The sequence below is a fragment of the Lissotriton vulgaris genome, chromosome 2_1 (assembly GCF_964263255.1).
Source record: "Lissotriton vulgaris chromosome 2_1, aLisVul1.2, whole genome shotgun sequence".
NCBI classification, from domain to species: domain Eukaryota; kingdom Metazoa; phylum Chordata; class Amphibia; order Caudata; family Salamandridae; genus Lissotriton; species Lissotriton vulgaris.
In genome coordinates, this window is record NC_141687.1 from 560,927,369 (window position 1) to 560,952,188 (window position 24,820).

At 42.6% G+C, this 24,820-nt stretch overlaps 1 protein-coding gene across 1 annotated transcript in view; it reads right to left on the reverse strand.

Moving 5' to 3' along the window:
- Positions 1 to 24,820, reverse strand: part of ERBB4 (erb-b2 receptor tyrosine kinase 4) — a 2,375,242-nt gene that overhangs the window by 678,486 nt on the left and 1,671,936 nt on the right. The window contains exons 5-6 of the mRNA XM_086955561.1: positions 20,438 to 20,503; positions 6,189 to 6,307 (exon numbers count right to left, since the gene is read on the reverse strand). Of these exons, the coding sequence (XP_086811687.1) occupies positions 6,189 to 6,307; positions 20,438 to 20,503 (185 nt within the window). The remainder of the gene's footprint in view (positions 1 to 6,188; positions 6,308 to 20,437; positions 20,504 to 24,820) is intronic.

The window sequence follows — 24,820 nt, forward strand, 5'->3', positions numbered from 1 at the left end:
AATCTTAGAAGAGAACAAAGACGTATTTAAAGATGAGTTGGGGTGTTTCAAGGGGTATGTACACAAAATAATTTTAAAACCCAATTCTGTTCCTATACAACATAGAGTTAGAAGGACACCTTTGGTAGCAAGAGAAGCTGTTAAAGAAATGCTCAAGGAAATGCTTGCTTCTGGAGTGATTGAGCCTGTTGAGAGCTCATCGTGGGTTTCTCCAGTAGTGATCACGGAGAAATCGGATGGAAAATTTAGATTTTGCATAGACCTCAGGTCCCTCAATCAGAGTGTGGTTGTAGATACTTTTCCACTCCCTAATATAAACGAGCTTATTTTAGCGTTGAGTGGGGGAAAATTTTTCTCCAAGTTAGATTTGAAGAACGCCTACCACCAGATAAAATTGCATGCAGACTCTAAACCCCTTACCGCCTTTATCACCACTGAAGGTGTGTACCAATGTAACAGAATGCCGTTTGGTCTCTGTTCTGCGGCTAGTATCTTTCAAAGAATGATGAGTGTGTTGTTTAAGGATGTAAGAAATATCGTTTTTTTCCAAGATGATATTCTTGTATTCGGCAACACAATTGCCCAACACAATTTCACCCTTCGTGAGGCTTTGTCAAGAATTAGAGAGTCAGGCTTGACACTTAGACAAGATAAGTGCAATTTTTTTGTGGACAAGGTAGATTATTTAGGGTATGAGATTTCTGATGTAGGTGTAAAACCCAAAAGGAATCTTGTTGATGCCATTAGGTTAGCTCCTGTTCCATCAGATAAGGACAGACTTAGATCCTTTTTAGGATTAGTGGAATATTATTCCAAATTTGTTAAGGATTTTTCCTCAAAGACGACTCCTTTGAGAGATTTAATGAAGAAGGGTGTTAGTTTCTCTTGGGGTACTTCACAGCAAGTTTCTTTCGATAACATCAAAAAGGACATCTGTGAAGTAGGGATTCTCACACCTTTCGATACAAAACGTCACATTGTCCTTACTGTAGATGCCAGCGCAACAGGTTTAGGTGCTGTCTTGGCACAGATTCATAGCGGTCAGGAAAAAACGGTAGCATTTGCTTCGAGGAGCTTAACAACGTCGGAGAAAAATTACTCCGTGATAGAACGTGAGACCTTGGCTGCTGCTTGGGCCTGTGAATATTTCAGGACCTATCTGTGGGGGTCAAAGTTTACCTTGAAGTCTGATCATAAACCCTTGCTTAAAGTTTTGTTACCTGGTGGGGATGCTAAGTGTTCTGCAAGGTTAGCTAGGTTAGCTTCTCGCTTACAAGAATATTGTTACAATGTTGAGTACATTCAGGGGTGGAAAAACACTCAAGCAGATTGCTTATCGCGACTGTCTTTGGACTGGAAGACAGTTGATGAGGTAGCTGTTCTGAAGAAGCAGAATGAAGGTGCTGTTGCGTGTGTACAGGACGTGTTGAGCATATGTGAGCCACGAGCTTTGACTAAGAGTGAGTGGATTGATGCTATGTCAGCAGATGGTTCCATGACTGAGTTAAAGAAAATGATACTCACAGGGTGCAAGAGAGAAAGCACAGTGTCTATTACCAACAGACCGTTCGTTAAGATTCTAGATGAACTTTCTTTGTTTGACGATACAGTGATCATGCGTGGTGATCTGTTTGTCCCACCAATTTCCTTAAGAAGTGGTTTAATTATGTTAGCTCACGAAGGACATCTAGGTCAAACAAGAACTAAGCAGAGACTAAGAATGAATTGGAGGTGGCCTGGCATGGATGCAGAGGTGAATGCTTGGATACTAAATGTGAAGTCTGTAAGGAGAGCGATAAGCGTTTAAAAGTTGGTGTTCAAGCTTCGTCTGGTCACATTACTGATCCAGGTCAACCGTGGCATACCATATGCTTGGATTTCATAGGACCAATGAATGGTTTAAGAGAAAATTTGCGTTTTGGCATTGTTGTAGTTGATGTACATACAAGATGGGTAATTGTTAAATCTACCAAAGACATTACTACATCCACCACCATTCGGGCTCTGAAATGTATATGGAGGGAAGAAGGAATACCGTCCGTTCTTTTAACGGACAATGGTACACAATTGACATCAGATGAAATGCAGAGATTCCTTTCTAGTTGTGGAATTAAACATAGCCGTACCTCCCTATACAACCCACAGGGAAATGGTATGGTTGAAAGGGTCAACCGCGTGATTAAGGGTGCCATACAGATGGCAACTGCTAATAGACAAGATGTAGATTCAGTTGTTTCAGAAATGTTGTGGGCAAATCGCTCCAGTGTTCATAGTGACACAGGCAAAACTCCCTTTGAAATGATGTGTGGGAGACTACCCAACACTAAGCTTGTTCCAACTTGGATGAGGGACATTATTTCCGGTAAAGATGTCTCCGCCAATTCAGTTCAAGTTGCATCTCAGGATCGCATTGTTAATAAATTCGACTGTAATAGGAGAATTTGCTCTGGAGATTTGGTTAAAATACGCTCTGGTAGACCCACTTCTTCTACTAAATTCCTTGGACCCTTCAGGGTTAAAGTCACCTTGCCGTATGGGGTAATTCTCGATAATGGTGAAAAGTGGAATTATAGGAGAGTTGCCTTGTATCAAAAGAAAAATGGTGTTAGTAGCTTTAATCCTTTGTCCTATAACTCTCCTGTAAACAACACCTTTTTATCTATGTCTGATGATGATTTTCTTCAGAATTCCCAAGCGGTTACTTCTTCTTGTGTTAATGTACAAGGAGGGGGTGATGCTCTTGCTCCTCCTCCTTCTGTCCCTGACTCATCTTGTTCTCATCGGGGACGTTTGCTTAGGAGTTGTCATCCACCAAGTTACTTGAAAGACTAGGTTTGTAAATAGAATGTATTTTGTACTGAATGTACTACAGAACTTGTTTTTTCTTTCTTTCCTCACCTCTTTTGTAATTCTTTCCACCCTTTTGTTTTTATTATATAAGAGAAGAGGATGTGTTGTAATCTTCTGTTTTCACTATAGAGTTTAGATTCTTGTTCTGCTATGTTCCACATTCCAGCTATGTCCAGATGTTCTCTTCCCTGGCAGTTGCTGTTGGACTGGCCAAGGGGAGAGCCACACTTTTCTTACCTAGGATACTTCTCAAGAATAAACCTACTTGCAACTCAGAATTTTACTTGTACTGGGGTCTATATTGATCACAATATGTTGTTACTGACTAGTGCAAATTGCTCCTTCATTTATAGTGGGATTTTACTTAGGTAAGGTGCTTAATGACTGACATGGTACCTTCTCAGAAAATAGCAAAGTTATTTTTAGTGGGTCAATGAACCACATTGGCCAGTGCCAAAAAGGACGCCCCTAGCCGTATGAACTAAATGAATGCCAACAGCCATCCTGAGCTCTTTGCATAAATTTAAGAAAGGCTTTGGAGTATGTAGCGAAATCAGCTTCAAAAACCACTTGCACCTATACTATCCTATCAAGAGTGTCCCCTCTGAAAATGATCTCACAACGCACCCTCGCTATCCCTTTACAGCATGGTAAAGTGGCAACGTGTTAAACATTTTTGGAGGGAGAGTGTACATGTCATCCAGGGCCAATGTCTTTGGAATGCTGAGAGTGAATGGTGTCATAGAATGCTGGTGTGTGGTGGACGCTCAGTTGGTGTGGGGATGTAGCCCTGACTGGACCTACCTGCTGTTGCTGTAAACTAAGGGCTTGACAAGAAATAATGTCCATACCTCTTTAACTGAGAGACTCCACACTGTGTGAACACCTTGCTCTCTAATTACAACAGGACCCTTTAATCATCACCCCCCTATGTTTGATCCCAAGACACAGGTCGACTCTAGAGCTATGTAGCATCAATGACACCATATGGAATACGGCAATGTGCATGACTAAACCGTGGCTGGATGCCCATCAGAAAACAACACAATCAACCCCTTTCCCTCTTCGCTCTGTAATGTCTGAGGGTAATCACGAACCTTTCAGCCCGGGCAGTCTGATTAAATAGGTGTCTGGGCATATGCTCAACATCTGTACTTCCGGCAGCCTCCTTGGCATGCTGGGAGCAGAGCACACACACTTCTGCCTGCTTAATGAAGTTCAGGTGTCGGCCTGGGATTTAGCATAGCACACGTCACCCTCCAAGACTCGGAGCAAGCCTGGGAAGATGAAGCTGGCGGATTGTCCATGGTACCATCACAAGGTTAATGAGACCACCTAATTGGCAAAAGTGCCAACCTGCTTGGGATATTGCAATAATTCCATGGATTACAAATATAATAAACATCTGGCCAAGATCTCTGAGGGCATGTTAGTGCTTCGTGGACATCAGCTGTGTGCTGCTGCCCCTCTGCTTGAGTCTCTAAAGGTAGGAAATATAGACAGAAAATTTGGATATACAACCAAATCGGCTGATGAGAAAAAGCTAACAAAGGTTACACTGAGTTAAGCCCTACAGAGTTTTCTCATGAAAACTCTTTTTATTGTGAAATAATTCTCCCCCTAGCACGTTTTTTTTTTGCTGAAAATTCTGGTTTGTTTTGCATGTCAAACTGTGCTACCTTAGAGAAGTTTACAAAGCTTGAAGATTTTGAGAAAAAAAAACAAGATTTGTGAAGGAACTACTTTGCAACACTGCACAACTCTACATGTGGATAAATAAAGAAACAAAGAAGGAATAAAAGAAACCAAGGAAGAAGGAAGGAAGAAAACGTGACCCCCCCCCAAAGAAATCTAAACAGAAAGACAAATTATATGTTATAAAAAAACTTCCTGTAACAAGCGATACTGTATTTGGATCCAAAGTGCATCTGTACTTGCTAACTTCACCTCTTTGCCATGGCCACCTGTATGCCATGAGTCTAGCTATTCCAAAGAAGCTGCACCAGTAAGTATCTTTGGTGAAAGATCATTGTCCTACAAAATGTATAGCAAAAGCAAAGACTTTAAAGCCACCGGCTACAGCCGAGGTCTCTGTTCAGAGTCTGCCTTATTCACAGTATATGATATCTGCTTGTAAAGCATTCCAAGAGAGTACTTGCTTTCTAAAATTAGTAACTGGAACATTTCTGAGAAAAGTTCAAGGTCTTGATGATTCTGTGAAAGTAAAGTAATCTTTGTAACTTGGGCTCAATATAACAAATTTGAATCAAATGTCTTTGGTAAAACTATGTAAAGACTTTCTTTCAGGGCTCCCTATCATTATGTTGGCAGGGAAAAAAGAACAATTATTCAAAGTTTAGATACCCTTTGAATAACCACATTCTTCAATACTTAAAGGAGTTGCATAGATTAAAATGCATCAAGTAATTTATTCCATTCTTAGTTTGTAAAACATATTTGAATATATTCCTCCTTCACTCATAAACCAATTGTTCAAAACAATTAAAGTAGTGATGGGTAGAAGAAAAGGAACACAGAAAACGTGACCAACAAAAGAGGCAAAGCAGAGAGATAAATAAAGCACATATAGAAAAGAAAGACGCCCGGCGATGAGGAAAATGAAAAGAAATGAGAGGAATATTAAGATAATGAGCAAGAACTGAAACAAAATAGAAAAGTGGGAATAGAATGGTTGTTCTGAAAGGAACACAGAAGAACTTAAAGAAAAGAAAGAAGGCACAACGTGAAAGGAAAGAAAGAAAAGAAAGAAAAAAAGAGTGAAAGAAAGATAGAAAAAGAGCAAAAGAAAGTTAGAAAGAAAGAAAGAGCAAAAGAAAGAAAGGAAGAAAGAAAGAAAGAAAGAAAGAAAGGAAGAAATGAAAGAAGCAAAGGACGAAGGAAAGAAAACGCCTCACCCGTCCCCAAGCATTCTAAACACAAAGACAAATTACAAAAACAAAATAAGTATATGCCGGGAAATAAAAGTGTTAGAAATGAAAGTGGATGCGAAAGATTGACTGTGAAAATGATTCACAGCCGCCGTTATACCTAAGAATGGTTAATATACTCTGCTTTAAGATCAAAATCATGTTCATTAGCATATAAATAGCTCAAACCCATATTTGTAAAACCCCTAAATGTTTCAATAGGAAATACATGCTGATAGGTCATATTAGCTGAAATGGAAACAAAATAGGAAATCAAAAAGTGTGCAGCTAAACTCTTAAAATGTTTGAGAGAAAATGATTTAAAAGGCAGAAACTAGGAGTTTTGTTATTAAATCAGGAGATGTGACAGAATTGTGGGATAAAGAAAAAAAGGAAAATGGCCAGGCTTACAAAGCAGTCGGTATCCTTGGGTCCAGTACAGCCGCCGGCACACTCTCGATGGCAGCAGTCGCTAACGTAGGACCCGTAGCACCTGCCGTCACACTGCTCCGCACACACGGTTTTTGTCACTATCAGAGATATGTGGAGAATAAATAATATTACGGACATAGAATGGGCATATGCAAACATATATTGGCATCACATTTTTTTTTCAGTGCACTCCCCATCTAACATCGGATCTATCTATCTATCTATCTATCTATCTATCTATCTATCTATCTATCTATCTATCTATCTATCTATCTATCTATCTATCTGTATGTAAAGTTGTAAAGAGCATAAATGTGAACTACAATATCATCAGTTATTAGGGTAGCCTCTAGGGGGATGGGCTTAGTGGTCAACACTAGTTGGATCCTCCAATTGAAAGGGAAACATTAAGAGTATCCCTGTGGTCTGGTGGCTCAGTGGACTAATGCATCTACTGCAGTGGCCTGTGTTTGACCTCATGGTCACAGGTTCAAATCTCGGCGGGTCCACTCAGCCTTTCATCCATCAGAGGTTGATAAAATGAGTACCATTGAGTTGGGTAACAACAAACATCTGTTATTCAGCGCCAAGATATCTTTAGTGGTGAACGTGCGCTTTACAAATACACGTTATGTTACAGTTTTAGAATAACCTACATATGTGGCTTTGCTTCTTGTCAATAACAATTTGATCACAGCTTGTTGTCTGACTGTCAGTGTGTGCTATTATTACCTTTAAAGTACTTCAAGGAGTATCCCTATTATCAATACTCTTCACTGTCCGCGTGACTCAAAGCTCAAATAATATGCTTATATTACAAAGTATTTCACATGTCCGACAACAAAATGCAAATGCAACTACAAATTCTGTGAGGTGTGAGACTCTACAGAAGGTCACAGATTGCCCATTGCATTCCTGGAATTGATGCACCAGACCTAGCTCTGCTCCAATACATGCAAGGGTAAGATTCTGCCACGGGTCAGTACAATCGGTCGGTCCTATACCTTATAGTAAGTCAACTCTGTTGAAAAGTGCTTATGCACTTCTACAACCTCTGACCATGCCTCCCAAAGCCATAGTGGCCCAAGCTGTGATGATGTGCTCGCCAGACTACTTCAGTGTTCTCAATAAAGCCTTACTGTTAGAACTGCAAGCATTCCAAAACGTCCAAACTTACAACTCTCCCACCATTTGGGCCCGAAATGCTGGCTACGTCTATCTTGCAAAGAAGTTCTGGCACTGGCTCTTGTAAAAAACCAAAAAAGGACAGTTGGACATCTCAGCAACTCCAGGCGACATCAAACTTCACACCCAGGGACCTCATTATTATAATCCGATGCTCATTTCACCGGGTCACATTCTTGTTGGACTTTCCTAAACTACTTGTGATACACAAGTCCAAATGCAAAACCTTTAGTGGGAGATCTCTCCAAATCTGTTCGTCTCTCCTCATTTTGCTTTAATCTTGAAGACAAATTCAGATAAGGCCTTCATCTCAGCCTAGGGACTCAGGGACATCTAATAATGCAATATTGCTCATATGTCATCAAGATTACTGGCATTCTTCCAGAATTCTCCATTTGCACTGCCTGTAAGCACCTTGAAGCGATGATAAAGAGTCTGATCATAACTAAATCTCATAGGAAATAAATAATGTGGCAAGTGTGGAACTCCTTAACTATTTTTCTACATTACTGTGTTGCCTTTCAAAACTTATCGATTTCAACACACTGGATGATTCATATATCTATTGAACCCCAGAGCAACAAAAGTACATGTAAAGCCATGGTTCTCAAATGTTACTGAATTCCTTGGCAGATTGGTCTGGGCAGGGCAATGGCTTTCTTTCTATCAGGATCACCTCCGTATATCCTCTACAGTAAAAAACTAATAATCCTGCCTTGGTCTCTCTGTATTCCTCCCCATGCTCTGTGACTCCTGCGAAAACTGGATACAGGAATTACGGCATAGGTAATCCATAGGCTAACAAAAAACATGACTGTTAGCACCTCAATGCCCACAAAATGCATGTTTACTGAGGCAACCGATCATAAGACTCACAAGCCTACCTGACATGGATAGTGATAGCTGATATGTGTGCGAACTAGAAAACACACAAAACGGTGGAAGTGAGTGTTTCTTTTCCTGCAATTGCATATACAATGTAATATGGCCTCATACTAGATCTATGTAAATTAATACTTGTATAGCGCACTACTCACCCGCAAGGGTCTCAAGGCGCTTGTACAAATACCGCTGTGGAACCCATCCTGGGGGCGTTGCGGAGATTAAGCAAGCTATTGGCCAGAGTTGCAGCATGGGACCCATGATTGGAATAGGCACCGAGGCGAGAATTATCAGGTCCGTGGAATTTTGAGCCCAATACACGCCTAGGTGGGGAATTGAACCCTGGTCCCGGGCTAGACCTCTGCATCAGGGACTGCCGATCTAATCATTGAGCCACACTTCTCCACTATGGATCTATGTACATGAATGCACAGCTGTCTTGACTCAGCGTCTTAGCTGTAGCTGGATAGAGTGTTCCCCGTGCTGGACTCCAGTGTTTATGGAGGACAGAACAGAAACTCTACAATAATAAGGGACTCGGCCTGCTAATAGCCTTTGTGTTTTTTGAGAAAGTAAAATTACTGAACCGGAACAAGGATTAAAAAAATCAATTTGCTCTAGAAAACTGTGATGTGAACTTCAAAAACTGTAACGGGCATTGACTTTGAAGAGCTCATTGTGCAGTGCTCTCAGTGCAGACTGGACATCTACAGCTCAGTGCTCACCACCAGGAAGAAGCAGGCCATCCAGTCATCAATTTGTAAAGAATGAAGTGCCAGAGCCCTTCTCGGAGGGCCATTGCAGCCTGCACCACCCATTGCCCCTGCCAGCACTGTCGGTGACAGAACCAGCATAACTGCTAACCATCGAGCTCCTGCAAGTGTGACAATCCAGACCATTTCAGCCCACACAAAGCTATAATAATGGCATGAGAAGCTGACTCAATTCATTTTCAATGTATATTAACTTAATAAACACAATTGTTGTGCTCATCTCAAAATTATAAATACAGCACCACCATGTGGCGGATTGTCACTAGAGCCAGTGCTGGCACCAGAAACCACAGGCTCAAATTAAGCACTGAGGCCATACTTCTTCTGTCAGCAGAACACGTTAGTTCTATGTGGCTTTTGCAGGCATCGACTATCAACAATATTGGATTAAAAACCTGCTCATTCGGTGCTCTGACATAACAGGAGCAAAGAGCTTGTTAAGTATTTCATGACTCTTTTATACAAGCAGCAAAGGTATACGACTTGGTCGTTTGGTGCTCAGATGGGTCCTGCCGAGTCACTGCTTCAAAAATCTGTGTGCAATGTGTGCACCATATGTGCCTACGCAGTTGGGCCAGTTAAACATTTCACCCTTCTGTTAGCGATAAAGTGGCTGCCATTGGACAGTAATGTCTGTTACCTGCAGCATTGTAAGTCACCAGACTGTTTCAGCTAAAGTAATGCAGTAAGCGTCTCATGTACTAAGTGTTTTAAGGGTCGCAAACTCTCAGATTTTTTTATTTATTTATAAAGTTTTATATAGCGTGTACTAGACCCAAGAGGGTATCAGAGCACTTAACATTTAGGATTGTTGTGTTACAAGTTAGATCAGTAATTCTGAGGGATTGTGATAGCTAAAACAGTTTTTGAAATGTACTAAACCCAATTAACAATTCAGGAAAGGTTTTTTTAAAGGAGTTTAGGAAACAATAGGGATTCCGTTTTTCAAAGGTTTTTAGGGTGCTCCTTCCATATACTGATTCCTTATGTTATATAGGAAGGTTTTATGACTGAAATCCAGTCTCAAAACATTCAGGTAGGGGACCCCTTCCACAGTCTTTAGGAGTAGGCAGTGGTCCATGGCACCACTACCTACTTGTAAAGAAGCTTTCTGTAACCTTTCATTTTTTTTAAAGCAGCCCATTTCCCTTTTAGGAAACAGGCTGCTTTTAATAAATGATTTATTTAAAAGCAATCACAGCCATAGTAGTCTGCTAACCCCAGCAGACCACCATCTCAATGATTGTGGCCAATAGTAGTGGGTCACAATTTGTGACCTCTCATGGATGGTGATGAGGTAGGTCGAATAGTGGCCTGCTACAATTCTATATTTTGGGAACCGACCTATTGGTACGTAGTTTGGTTCACAAAATAAAAAAGGGTTTGGTCAATGTTGGTACCCAATGTCCAACCATATTTACTAAATTAAGTCTTTATACTCGAGGCCCTTCATTGCTAACCCTACTGGAAACAATGAAAAGACAGCAGTGCTCTTAGTTGCACACTCCTGCCTTCATATCAGCACCCCTCACAATTGTGTTGAGCTTATGATATCTCTTCATATTTAGTGGAGTGTAAAACAAGTGCACACCCTGGTGCACCTGGTCCATAACCCAAACCACAAGAAAAGACCTTTAGATTGTACACATATTTAAACAGTCACCTGTTGGACATCTTATTAGTAAAACATCTAGTCCTGCTGTCGAATGGCACTTGACTTTTATCTTTATTCTCTTCCTCACATATGAATCAATGGTACTTCAATGCAGTGAGTTGTGCATTGGTACAGATACGACATGTTTCATCCAAACATTCTGTGCACTGTCTTAAGGCTCATAAATTATGTCACCAGCAGTACTTAATTTTGGAGCACACTGGCACTTATATTTTCTTGAAGGATATTTCCTGAGAGCAAGAGAGGGAAGCATACACAAACGGGAAAGGAGGAGTAAGATAAAAGATGGAAACCCCGCCATAAAGGGAGAAAACAGGAACTTGCAGGAGTGAGGTAATGGGGCAGGAAGCGTTGGCAGTGGATTTGAGAGGCATGAGATGAATTACATACTATACAGCCTTAATATTAGGCATGTCAACATGCAATAGAGCCAGCCATGGGCTTCTGAGCAGAGATTTGGGCACTGCCAATCATTCTTATACAAATTAAACACCGATCAGCCGTCATATACTAGCAATAAGCAATTAACAAATTACTTTGTAGTGACTGTAGGCTCAATCTGTATTTCTTAGTATTATGGAACGTGACCATTCATAGCTATCTAGACGCAACACAGCATCTTTCGTTAATAGGTCTCATGCTAAGATCTTATGCGGTCTCTATTAGATATACTCTTCTTTTCTCAATCACACAAGGTAATAGCACACTTGGTTGTCAATCTGTCTCTCTCAAAGAAGCAGTGATGTGCTGTCATCTATCGTTAACACAACGTACATTTTACAAGTCACAATTCCCTGTGGTGCTTCATTTACGCACATAGTGGCTCTCCTCAAAAGCGACATGTACCGCTATTTTTGGTTCTATTTTGCGTTATGCAATCAGGTTGCTTACTGAGGACGTCAACGCATATTCAAATCAATGGGCACCAGTATGTGCAGTGTAGGCCAGCAACATATCAACAATGAAAGGGTAGCAGGTCAAACTACCCTGCATAATCATTAATCAGCTGCTTTTTTTGTTTCCTTTAATTTTGCATTATGTCAAGAAACCATAAATCTAAAAGATGAGGAAAAAATGAAAAATAACTGAAATCAATAGGCAGGCCTTATGTACATGTAAAGTTATTAGTGAAATACAAGGCCTTTAATTAAAGGAACTGGCTCTCGGCGCAGGTGCTAGATTGCGTTGATTGATCTGCACCGTGCTGCTGTGTCAGCATTATCCCGCCTCCAGACTTCCCCTCTTACCTGCAGAGGCTGATTGGTTCTTTCATGGCTCCAAATGATTTCATAAAGCACAGACATCCAGCCTTGCAGTCACATAGTAGACCCTAATCAAACACAGGGGCACTTGGACATGGGATGCTTCCCACCCTAATCTTTATGTACATGGTCGAAGCCATGAATCGCCTAGTGCTCGTAAGAGCTTGGAACGGGACAACAGGTCTTGCTTCTAAATTCGCTGCAATCTAGTGTGAGAGCAGCCTCAAGGCCCAGTGCTTCTTTCAAGATACCTGTTACCTATGGTACTGATGACCAAGTAAATCAACACAAAATTCAGAAAGATTTTGGAGGGATTGGGGAGGGTCCAACAATATAGGGTTAAACCACGAGAGCTTGCATGCTGTTAAAACAATTTCCTACGACAACTGACAAATAAAATTTGGGATTAGAGAAAACAGTCTTAAGAACCTGCTTGAGTCACATTCACTGCGCCCCATTGTCATTTGGGTTCTGTCATGTGTACTATAAATATAACACAGGGACAACTTAATGACCCCAGATTGCTCCACCCTACATCCTTACTCTTTAGTCCTATCCAGGCCTTCTTGCTCACTTGCAAGTCTACTGCTCGGTAACTGTTTCCGTATGTGCAGCGTCTAAATGCAAATGCATCTTAAAGTAACATGTTGTAACATGGGCTATTAAACTGCACCATAACCCTAGGTTTACCTCCTAGTACAAGCACAAAAACAAACATTTGTATGTGTGATCGATGCCTCTCCTACATAGTACGTGCAAAACCAGATATCACAAATAAATGCATGTAAGAAATGACCCCATTTGTGTTGTGGTCACTCATTTTGTTTGTGTGTGTGGATTTGCTGGTTTATAAGTCTGTGCACTTTACCACAGCTAAACACTTGCAAAGTGCCTGCACTCTCCCTCTAAAACATGATCTGTGATTTTGAACTCCCTATTTGGATGATCTAACTAGCTTATACGTTCATTTTAAATGGTGCCTTCAGTGCATCTATGGCATTGAAGGTTAAGTGTCATAAGTGGGCTGCACTGTCTATTTATACCAGCCACATATGTGACAAATATATGTCACAGTCAGGAGTGACACTGTGGGCTGGCTAGGCTGCAGTTTCAGTGCACCTCGGTGATACATGGCAGGTAAAATGGATTTGTCATGTAGGAAAAACCTTTTTTGTTTTATTCATAAGTCACCCCAAAAGTCTGTCTTTTAAGTAGGGGTGGGTGTTACTACTGCACTTTGTGTAGTGTAATCACATGGAATTCCCCAAAAATTCTGCATGATTATGCGGAGTTATGCGAGAAGAATAACTCTGCCTTTAGCACTATTTCTTCGCTCAAAAAAGCTCCGTGCACCTCAAATGGATGTGAGGATACATTTTGACACTAAGAAATAGAGCTAAAAGCTGCAAAATATGAAGAGAATGTGCTCTTGCATTAGGATATTCTGTGAGTGGGAGTAAATGTATAATTATCAACAATTCTGCATCAAAGAGTAATGCAGAATTACCAATATGACTCTGAATTAATGAATGAATATACGATTGAATGAATGAATGAATGAATGAATGAAAAAGCTTTATTCGATTTCAAAGCACTTAAAATCATAAAAGCAACAAGTTCATTACATGGACAAGCAAATAATCACACAGGTATAGTTTTAAGAATAAATACATATGTTTTAAAAATTAGTTAAGCTTTTCCTTTTACTTAAAATACTTTTTAAAAAGCCCAGCATTACGGCCACACAATTTACATCATTTAAAGATACTAAAACAGTAAAGCTGGGTGACATTGTCTCCATGTGCCTTGTCTTTTTTAAAAGTGGTTTGATCCATCTAGATCTTTCCACCGTGTAAAATTTACAGAAGCAAATTACATGCAACGTGGATTGGGTGGAAAAGTTATCGCACAGGCATTTACAGAGATTTCTTCCCCAATCGTTTACTTTAGGAAACGTGATTAAACGAAAAAAGACATCAAACCTGAATCTTGTTAATAAATAACGGTCAAATCCCTCCAGACACCAAATTAAATAAGGCTGAATAGTGTAAGAGACTAGGGTGAGTTGATGCTGTATAAATGACTCTGATTACTCCTGCAAAATTCTGCAGAGGCCTTCTTTTAAGCCCACTTAGCTACTTAAAAAATATGGCACAATATATACTGGGTTAGTGTGCTCCCACAAGGAAATAACACTAAAACCGATTTCACTATGTAGGCCAGGCTTTTTACGCCTAAGTAGGATTAAAACTTTCATTTTCCAGGGCAAATGGTGGAACTACTGAGCTCTTAAGAGCAGACCAAGCACCTGGGAGTGAACTGGAACAGTTGATATAACAATGGGCAAGTTTAGTACGACCTCTTTTGTCTTGGTCATACCAGGGTGGGAAGCCTACCATTTACCCCCAGAACCCTCCCAGACAGTTAGGCTCCAGCCAGAGTAGGATGGAAAACATGTTTTGACCTAGTCAGGTGGGGAAATGACCAAGAAGCTGAAAATAGGCCTGCCTTGTGGCAGCTGAGCTCCACAGTCTTAAAACAGAACTCCCGAGTAATTTTAACACCAGAGGATGTGCCTTAAAGGAGGGGGAGGACTCCAAGAAAATTGTTGGGATTGAGCGGTATAATCTTTTCAATCACTGGGTATTGCACAGGATAAATCTTACACCTCCACTACCTCCTCATTAGAATATTCCTGGATCTGTGAAGACTCCACCTGAAAAAGAAGGCTCTGCTGCTAGAAGAATCCTGACTTCTGACACCTGCTGGAAGAAAAGGACTCATGGACTCCTGAGTCCTGCTCGCATCAATGGACTGAAACTGCTCTCCAAGAGTCAAGTGGTTGCCCTCCTGTTTACTTGCTTTAGGAACACAAAAAGCAGAAGGCTCCTGATTTCAGGCGAGGCCACCTGAGTAATGAGAACTAGACCCTGCAGGAGATTGACTGGAGAGAGACTTGGTGCCCATAAGCCCTTAGGGCGTGTGTGTGGGCAACATGAAATTTTAACAAAAAATGCCCAAAAATGCATTTTTCAAAGTTTTTGCAAATTACCATGAAGTTGAACTTCATGGTAATTTGCCACTCCTATTAGCGAAATCGCTCATTTTTTAACTTTGATGCATTGCATTTAAGGAATCTCAAATTGAGATACCTTAAATGCAAGTAATCACAATTTATCGAATTCTTAATTTGCGATTTTTGCATTTGGGATGATGCATCCCAAATGCAAAAATACCGGTCGCAAAGGGGCAGATTCTGAGAATCTGCCCCTTTGCGAGCGGAGTTTACCTCGCTGCATCTGGGCCATTGTGCCTTAAAACTTTAAAATGTTATATCTCAAGTTCCCCATACCTACTTTGATTATCTGGGTGTCTGTTACTGATTAAATTGATCTCTATTTTTAAAAAAATAGTTTGGGAACTTAATTGTCTTTTTTTTACTTTGAAAAAATTGGAAAGGCTTCTATAGGGATTGCCTTCTGTTTGTACCTTAGCTACCGGGGGCTGAGCAAAGATTTGCTAATAAATGTGCTTTGACCGAAGCAGAGTGGGTTCATTGAGTTGGTAAAGGTGCCCCCATCACAAATTAGTAACCCTATTTATGACAAAGGGTCACCTGGAGGAAAAACAAAGAAAGCCACTCAGATTTTAAAATGAACATAGAAAACTAATAAAAGGAGCCATCATTTGATGAAGAATGGGTCTTAGCATCTCTGTACTAGGGGGATTCCTAATAATTACGTAGGTGAACTTCAACAGTTCAACTAAGGCAGCTTGTCTCATCTTTAGTTCTGCTTAGATTTGCCATTGTGTATAGAAAAGCTTTGCAAACGTTTAGAGAAAAAAGTTTGATAATTCTTAAAGTGGCATTGCAAAGTGGAAAAAAGGATCTTGCACTGCAGAAAAAAATGTAGTTGAGCAACGGTAAAATTGAACATTTTCAGACCTTCGTTAATTGAGAAAGTGAAGAACGTTGGAAAATGTTGCTGCCAAAAAACACTTTGCACTCCTCTAGCGACCGTTCTGTTTTTCAGTATTTGGTAAGTAGTTTCTCAATGGTATTTCTGCTGTGCAAACAACATAAATAATTTAAGGTGTATTTGCACAGTGCACAGTTCTTACCCAAAAATGAAGGTCATTCAGAACACTGTGCTACTTACTAAGTGGAGAACACAATGTAGGCAGTTCTGAGGTGATGTCCAATCTTCTTGCACCAGCAGTAATTACACAGGAGAAAACATTGGCTTGATGAAATTGAAATTGAAATTGAAAATACTTGATAAAGCGCACTGTGACCTGGCGGCTTCCTGGCGCTGACGTAGGCAGATGATAAGGATGGAATTCTACTGAGGAAGTTTAGCAGGAGTACGCTTGAGAAAATAAGAGGGTCTTAAGGGCCTTACGGAACTGGATGTAGACTGGGGTTGATCTGATGTACAGTGGAAGACTGTTCCAAAAACAAGGGGCTAGTACGGAGAAGCGGGTGCCTCCGGTCTTGGATCTGCGGAAACGCGGAACATTTAGGAGGGCTTGGTTGGAAGAGCGGAGAGTACGGTTGGGAATGTAGGGGCTGATAAGAGAACTGATAAAGACCGGGGCAGTACGAGTACGGGCCATGAAGGCCAGACAATCGATTTTAAAAAGTGCTCTCTGGCGGATGGGAAGCCAATGGAGAGATTTCAGCTTGGGGTGATGTGAAGGGATTTGGGGAGGTGAAAAATGAGACGGGCAGCTTGGTTCTGAATAGCCTGAAGACGGCGAAGTTCGTAGGCTGGAATGCCTACGAAGAGGCTATTTCCGTAGTCAAGACGGGACAGAATCAGAGCTGAAATAATAAGTTTGAGGGCGTCAGAAGAAAAAAAACGGGACACTTTCCGGATGATCCGGAGGGTGAGGAAACAGGAAGATACCACTGTACTAATCTGGGCGTGCATGGAGAGGTCCAGACTGACTTTAATGCCTAAGGTTTTAGCAGAGACCACTGGCGTGGGCGGGGGGCCGAAGGTAGAAGGTCAAAAGGCAGCCGACCAGGGAGAAATGGTGTGGCCAGTCAGGACCAACTCCGTCTTGTCCAGATTTAGTTTGAGTTGGTTGGAGTTCATCCACTCGGAGATAAAGGTTAGGGTGGAATGAAATTTAGGTAAGGAATCAGAGGGGGAGGAAAGATCGAATACCAGCTGGAGGTCGTCCGCATAGTTATATACGGAAACCCCCATTTCAAGGAGAGAAAGGATGAGAGGGTGAGTGTAAAGATTGAAAAGGAGGGGGGACAGGGAAGAACCCTGGGGGACTCCACAGGGAACCAGGCGGGAGGGGGCAGAGAAACCAGAAAGCTGGACCGCCTGCGTCCGTTCGGTGAGAAAAGAGGTGAGCCAAGAGAGGGCAGTGCCTCGAATGCCCGCTGCGCGGACAAGGTCAAGTAGAATGGAATGGTCGACCGTGTCGAACGCAACGGACAAATCGAGGAGTTCCAAGGCTTGGGGCAGATTAAGGTCAGCCTTGCTCTTCAGCTCATCTAGAACGGACAGGACCACTGATTCAGTGGAGTGGACAGGGCGGAATCCCGCTTGGTGTGAGGCCAGAAAATGGTTTCCCTCGATGAAGGTGGAGAGACACATCGTGATATGGCTCTCTAGGATCTTCCCGAGGTATGGGAGGAGAGAGATGGGTCTGAAGTTGGATGGGACAGATAGGTCCAGACCAAGTTTTTTCAAAATAGGAAAAACTATAGCTGACTTGAAGAATGTTGGTACTAGACCAGATTAAATGGAGGCATTAAGGAGAGAAAGGGGGGGAGCGGGACAGTGGGTAAGAAGCTCTCTCAGGATACGAGCGGGAACACAGTCAGTCGGAGAGCCCGACTTGACTTTCTGAAGGAGTTAAAAAAAAACATGCTGAGAAATGTGGGGAAATTGATTAAGAAAAGCGGAGGGTGAGGGAAGAGCAATGGAAAAGGGCGGCGTTGTGACTGGAGGAATATTAGATTTGATTTTTTTTATTTTCTCTAGAAAAAAATTGTTTAGGGAAATGCAAAGATCTTGAGAAGGAATAAGATTGGGGTTGGCCCTATCCGAGGAAACTAGATTATGAATAGTGGAAAATATCTCCTTAGGCTTGTTGGCTGCAGAGGTGATTATTTCCGAAAAATAGGTCGTTTTGGCAGAGAGAATGGCCTTTTTGTAGTTGATTAATAGAGTCTTATATTTAGCACGCAGCAGAGGGCAATAATTGCGCCTCCAATGGCGTTCAGAGCGCCGAAGGTCCAATTTGAGGTTTTTGAGTTAATCCGTGAACCATTTTTGGGCGTCATGGGGGCGGCAGGCCTTAACTTTCTTTAGGGGAGCGACCAAATCACAAGAGGAGGATAACCAATGGTTCAGAGCACCTACTTGAGAATCAAGACAGAGATTCGCAAAATCAGGAGGGGAAAGAGCGAGGGAGGCCCCAAGGGAACTAAGATCAACTCGATTCCAGTTGCGGGCCGAGATGTTCCTGGGTATAAAGGGTCTCTCTGGAGGTTCAAGCTGGATGGAGAAGGAGATCAGAGAGTGGTCGGACCATATGCAGGGGAGAACAGTAGGGCAAGATATGGGGCATCTGGCCGACCAGATCTGGTCCAGTATGTGGCCCTGGACATGAGTGGGAGAGTGAACGTGGGAGAGGAAACTGAGACACTGAAGGGTGGCTGAGAAGTCTTTGGAGAACTGGTCTTCCTTTGGATCACCTGGCCAGTAATTAAAATCACCCAGGAGGATCACGGAGGAGTTGTTAACCACGAGCGTAGCCAGGATTTCCTGAAGAGTAGATACGAAGGAAGGCATGTTCTGTGGGGGCCGATACATAAGGATTATTGTGAGGGGAGCCGGAAGGTTAGTAGAACGAGCAACTAAAAAATCGACACCAGGAATGGGAGGGTGGGGGAGAAGCGAGAATTGAAGGGTGGAACGAATTATAATCGCCACCCGCCCACCTGATTTACCTGTCGGCGATCCACCCAAAGAGGGTAGTAGGAATCAGGTAGGGTGGATAGTAAGTCAGGAAGAGAGTCGGCAGAGAATCAAGTTTCTGTTAAAAACAGAAAGTCGGGAGACTCAGTGTCCAGTAAATTAAAAAGTTCGAGCTGATGCTTACCGGCCGATCTGGTGTTTAGCAAGTACGCGGAGGCCATAAGAGGCGGCAGGGCAGGTGAGAGGGCAGGAGAGGAGAAGGTAGTAGGCCGGGAGATGAGCGGCATAGGACTGGGTAAAGTAGGTGAAAGGACAGAAATACCCAGGGAAATGATTCGCTGAAGGAGGGGGGGGGGGCAATGGGCTGAAAATTGTTACATGACAGTAACTGGGCTGAGGTATAGATTAGAGCAGGGGCAGGGTGCATGGCCCCTGGTCCCGGGCGGTCACGGACGGGCGCAGACGGGCTTGCCTTTGGCGCGCCTTCGGCGCACTGACGGCGCGCCCGCTGCGCCCGTCCGCTGCTCTTCCGTGGAAAGCACATCGTAATATGGGAGGGGAATGGGGGCGTGGCCTACGCTCCGGGGATGACGGGGATCCTCCTGCGACCCGCTGCAGCGCCTTTACTCGGCTGCGTGGGGAGAAGGGTCAGGGGATGTCGGTGCCTCAAGAGGAGGTGAGAGAAAGTGCCACAGAATGTTTTTAAAAAGCAAAGAATAACACAATATTCAGTTTAAAAAGTAAGCATTGATGGTTGGGTACCTCTTGTCAAAACCAAGAGGTGCGTGGTTATTTTATCAAGGGGATGATTTGCTTTGAAGGTGCTTTGAAAGGGCTCCCAAAGACTGGAGATCTGATCAAAACAGCAAGCCCTTTTGTTTGTCTAGCCCGTCTGGATATTCTCCTGAAATAAGCGCTTGGCCAATCACCCAGAGGGTTTCTCACTACTGAGGAAACATAGGGGTGATTGATAATCCAACAATGGTAGAACGATGCTCCCAATGTAAGCACATTATATGAGGGGACAGACCACTGCTGCCAGTCTCAGTTCTCTCTGGATCAGTGTGTGCTACACATGATCATTTCAGGTTCGAGGCTTCTGCCCTGATTCATAGTTTGGTGGAAGGGTCCTTGTCTCAAAGGGGACCAGTGTGGGGAAATGGCGCATTAAAGAAAACACAGGAAAACATGGGACATTACAGAACATGCTGAGGCGGTATTATGAATAATACTTTTATAATAATCACTGATATGATTGTGCAGAAGAGATATGACATATTAACAAGGGGATTGCCTGCTTGTTCACATAGTAAGTAAATGACTATTTTATAATGCGGAGTACATGGTGGACAGGCAGTGGGCTGGTTGAGTGAGATTATTGAGGAGTAAGAAGGTAGGCTCAGGACAGTGGATGGAAAACGGTATCAGAAAATTGAATGTCATGAGTTTACAGTATGTAAATGACAATATGGAGGCGATGCTCTATTAATCGAAGTATACTTACAGCTTTGACAGTGGTGTTCTGTGGGGCCCCAGCACCGTCCCGTGCATGACTTGTGGCACTTTCCACCTACAAGAGAAGCGAAGAACAAACAAGCACTTTAGTTTCTTATACAAGTAAAAAAAAAAGACTCATCATCAGTGAAACAGAAGACACCATCATCCTTAAAAGTTAACATTCAGTCGATTGCACTCCTAGGCCACTGTGATAATCATGAGTATCTGCTGGCTGGGTCTAAATTGAAGGGGCATGGTGAGCAAAATATCAATGGACTGGATGCGGCCCTGAGTAATTACCAGTGGCTGAGATTAATTTAAGCATTCCATCCATCACTTTTTTGTATACTTTAGTGTGTCACCCTAAGTGGGATGGGTACGCTCAGATGTGGGTCTAGCTCACACTCTGTCACTGGAACCAAATTATAAATGACTGATGAGCCCTAACTAGGGCAAAACAAATTCCAGATTGATTGTGTTCCTGTTTGGGAAGACCTGACCAGGCGGTTCAGGCCAGATTGTTCCCATCAGAGCAGGTTTGAGAATGATTTGCATATGGCTGGGTCCAAATTGAGGTGGTATGGTGTGCAAAAAAATGATGGAATTGGATGCGGCATCAAGTAATTACTAGTGGCAGAAATTAACTCAAGGATTCGATACATCACTATTTTAATATACTTTAATGTTTTAGTTATAGTTCAACGCCTCATCGGGGTTAGTAAGCACTATATATATAAATAAATACAGCAGGGCGATACTCAGTCATTACATGTGCTAGAAATTGGGTTTCTGGTTGTCAGAGGTATGCACCCTGTCAAATCAGGAATCACAATCCTTGGCACAGAGTAGTCAGTCTTAACTCAAGAGACAATGTGTAAAGTATTTTCCAATGCTTCCACTAGTAACACAGTGAAAACACCCAAAACGCCACTACACTAGATTTGACAAACAGATTACATTTTTATGAACAACAAAACAAGAAAAAAAAATCCAACAAGTATAACCAGAGTTTTGAATTTTATAAAGAAAATGTAGTGCTTAAAATCTTAAAGCGCCAACCGGGCTATCGGATAGAGTTAATCCAAAAGTTCAGGCTGATCCCGTTGGAGTATGGGGTTGGATACAGGGACTAAGCTTTGATCGCTGAACAGTAGCTTAGATGCATCGTCATTGGAGCCTAGATGTGCTAAGCAAAAGGTGATGCATCGTTGAAGCACAGGATTGAAGGCAATGCCTCGGCACTGAACCGTGCCATGTCAAAGATGTGCTGGAAACTGAAGATGATGCACTGCACAGTCTGTGATGCAGTGTCCATGGTCCTCGCAGCAGCAGCAATGCATTGGCATTGAGGGAGATGCGTCAGTTAGATTTGGCGCAATGGTGTCGATGCACGGGTTCTGGTTGTACTAGCACTTTATACCCGCTTCCAAGGGCCAAGGACTGGATTTGCACCAATTAGCAGGGCAAGACTTGCAGCAAACAAAGTCCATGTGCTGTTGCAGGATGATTGTAAGTCTTTGATGTCCCTGAGACTTAAAACAGGGGGGAGTCACCAAGCCCTTGGAGTTACTCTTGGTGCAAGTGGGATGGGTCCAGTTCTTCCTCAGTCAAGGCAGAGGGTAGCAGGCAGCAGGGCAGCACAGCAGAAAAGCAGTAGTTCTTCCACAGCAGCAGAGTGGCAGTCATTTCAGCAGCACAGCAGTTCATCCTCCCGGCAGAGTTCTTCACAGTGCCAGTAGTCTATTGAGTTGGTAGAGTCAGAAGTCTATTTCTTATACCCAGTGCTGCATTTGAAGTGCAGGAGACTTAAAAGAGGGTCTTTGAAGTGCACAGAGGTCCTTCCTTCCTGACCTGGCTCCAGACTCACCAAAACGTGTTAAGGAGCCCTTTGTGTGGGGAGATGAAACAGCCTATTCAGGTGTGCGAGGCTGTGCCTGCTCCTCCCTCCTATCCTGCCCAGGATGGCCCATTGGGACATGGATGCCCCATCAGTCACATCTAAGCTTCCTTTGCGTGTGGCTGTCTAGAGGGAATGCACAAGGCCCAGCTGTCACCCACCACAGAATTTCCTGGAGATAGGCAGAAAGCACACAGGACTAGGAGCAGAAAAATGCCATCTTTCTAAAAATAAAAGGTCTTTTTAAAATTGTAAGGATAAATTGAACTTTACCATTAAAGAGGATTTATCATTACAATTCCATAGGTACTACAAATAATAGCTCCATCTCCTTCCAATTGGGAATTACACTTATTAGATGTAGAAAGGAATGCCCAATGTTAACTTATTGGAGGGGTAGGACTCACAGCATTGAAAAACGAATTTAAACGTTTTTGACTATTGTACATGCTCTACTTTTACTTACACAGCACCCTGCTGTTATGTGCCCGGCTTAGTTCCATGTAGCGAAGCTGCCAATTTCTGACATTGTCCTCTTTTTCACAATAACATTTCTGCAGCTTCCTTTTACACTTATTCACATGTGTGACAATGTTGGATTTGTTTCCCTGAAACTACTTCTGTTTACACATCTTGCTTTGCATAACATTATCACAATGACTAAAATATCGAGTACAAGGCCTCTACACACAAATATCATTCTATCTTCAACTACGGGGTGACAGGGCTATCTATATATCCATAACATTGCTAATCTATGCGTACATCACAAGGAGGCTTTTTATTATAAATAATCAGTATCTCATAGAATTAGCAGAGGAGGCACTTCAGCTGACACCAGGGTCCCTTCATGCTGAGACTTCACCATGCTGCCGTCTGACATCTTGGAGGGGTGTCCAGTTCATGCCAAGACGGGGTCCTACATTCTCTCCTGCCAGGTAATGGGGTTGGATTGTCCCTTGGGGGAATTCTTGGCTTCACAACTGCAGACACTCTAGGGGCACACAGAGTAGGGTTCACATAGTAGGCAAAAGAAACAACAGGGAATCTATTCCTTGATTTCAGTTCAGCTTTTGATTTGGTCGATCATAGAATACTTTGGGTGAAATTAATACGAGTGGGCATTCCTTGTCCAATACTTCAAATTCACAGTAAGTAGGCTGCATTCTTACTAGAAGTGTATTCAAAGAACTGAATGCATGTAGCAAGCTGGCTCTGTATATACTATGCTAAATGAGGTATAGTGTGCAGAGAGTCCAGTGGAACCCCAAAGGTAGGCAGAGGTAAAAGTAGATAGCACCTTACTCGCTATTTGTGATAGTGTGGGCGAGCAGTAAGGCTTTATCAGAGGGTAGCGTTAAGCATTTGTTGTACACACTCAATCAGCAAATGATTGTCACACACTCAAAAACTGAACACAGACCAATTTTGTTTGTATAAAAATATTATTTTAGTTATTGTATTTCCTAGAACCAAGCAAGCCTGGCACAGGTAAGTGAAATAAATGCTTGGCAAAATATTATGCAGTTTTTACAAGTGAATGCGAGTTCAATTGCCGTTGTTTGAAATACAGGTAAATCAAGGTATTAAAATTACTGTACAGATTACCTTTTAGTTACTTTTAGATTACTTTTTCTACTCTGTGTGATATGCCTAGATATCATACTGGGATATTTCCTAGAGAAAAGGTAAGTAAAAACAGTTTTGCACAATTGTACTTTTGTAGGTATCCATACAAATCAACTCCACACAGAACATTTTTCAGAGAAAAACAGTCAACAGGTTCATATGGAGAGAAATGAAGTTAATGCTTACCAGGTAAGTAATTGGTCTTTGGGGTTCAGCTTCTAGGGTTAGAACAAGGGTCCCCCCAGAGTCAAGGATGCACTCTTGTTACACCCTCAGCTGCACTAGAGTGTCTGGGGGCAGAGTGCTGAAGCCCAATGTAATCCAATGGGGGATATGGGGCCACCGGTTGGTGGCTGCTTACGAGCCGGCCACTGGGTTGTGGGATCAAAGCTCCTGGTGTTAGGCTCAGGGCAAAGGGGGATACTGTTTAGCACAAAAAAGTGCACTCTCAGTGGCACAGTGGCGGCTGGGTGCAGGGTGCTGGTTTGGCATCAGGTGCCCTGGGCCACTCAAACTCAGCCCGTAGGCGATGGGTGCAGTGGTGGTTCCAGGCATTGGGTTTCTTTGTCTTCAGAAAGCTCAGAGTTTGTCTATGGGGTTTTCTTTTGAACAGAGCTGTTGGCAGTCAGTCCTCCTAGGGTTCTGGAGGTCACAGGCTGCAGGACAAGGTGACTTTTGGCACAGGATGTCTGGAAACTGTATACCGGCTCTTATGGATGGGGCCAAGTCAGTTGTTCTCTGCAGTTTCCTCTGCCGGTCGTTTTCTTTTATGCTTTTTCTTCTAAGATTTCGGGAATCTGATTTTTTGGTTCAGGACTGCCCCCAAAATACTGTATTTAGGGGCGGTTTAGGAGTCTCGAGGTC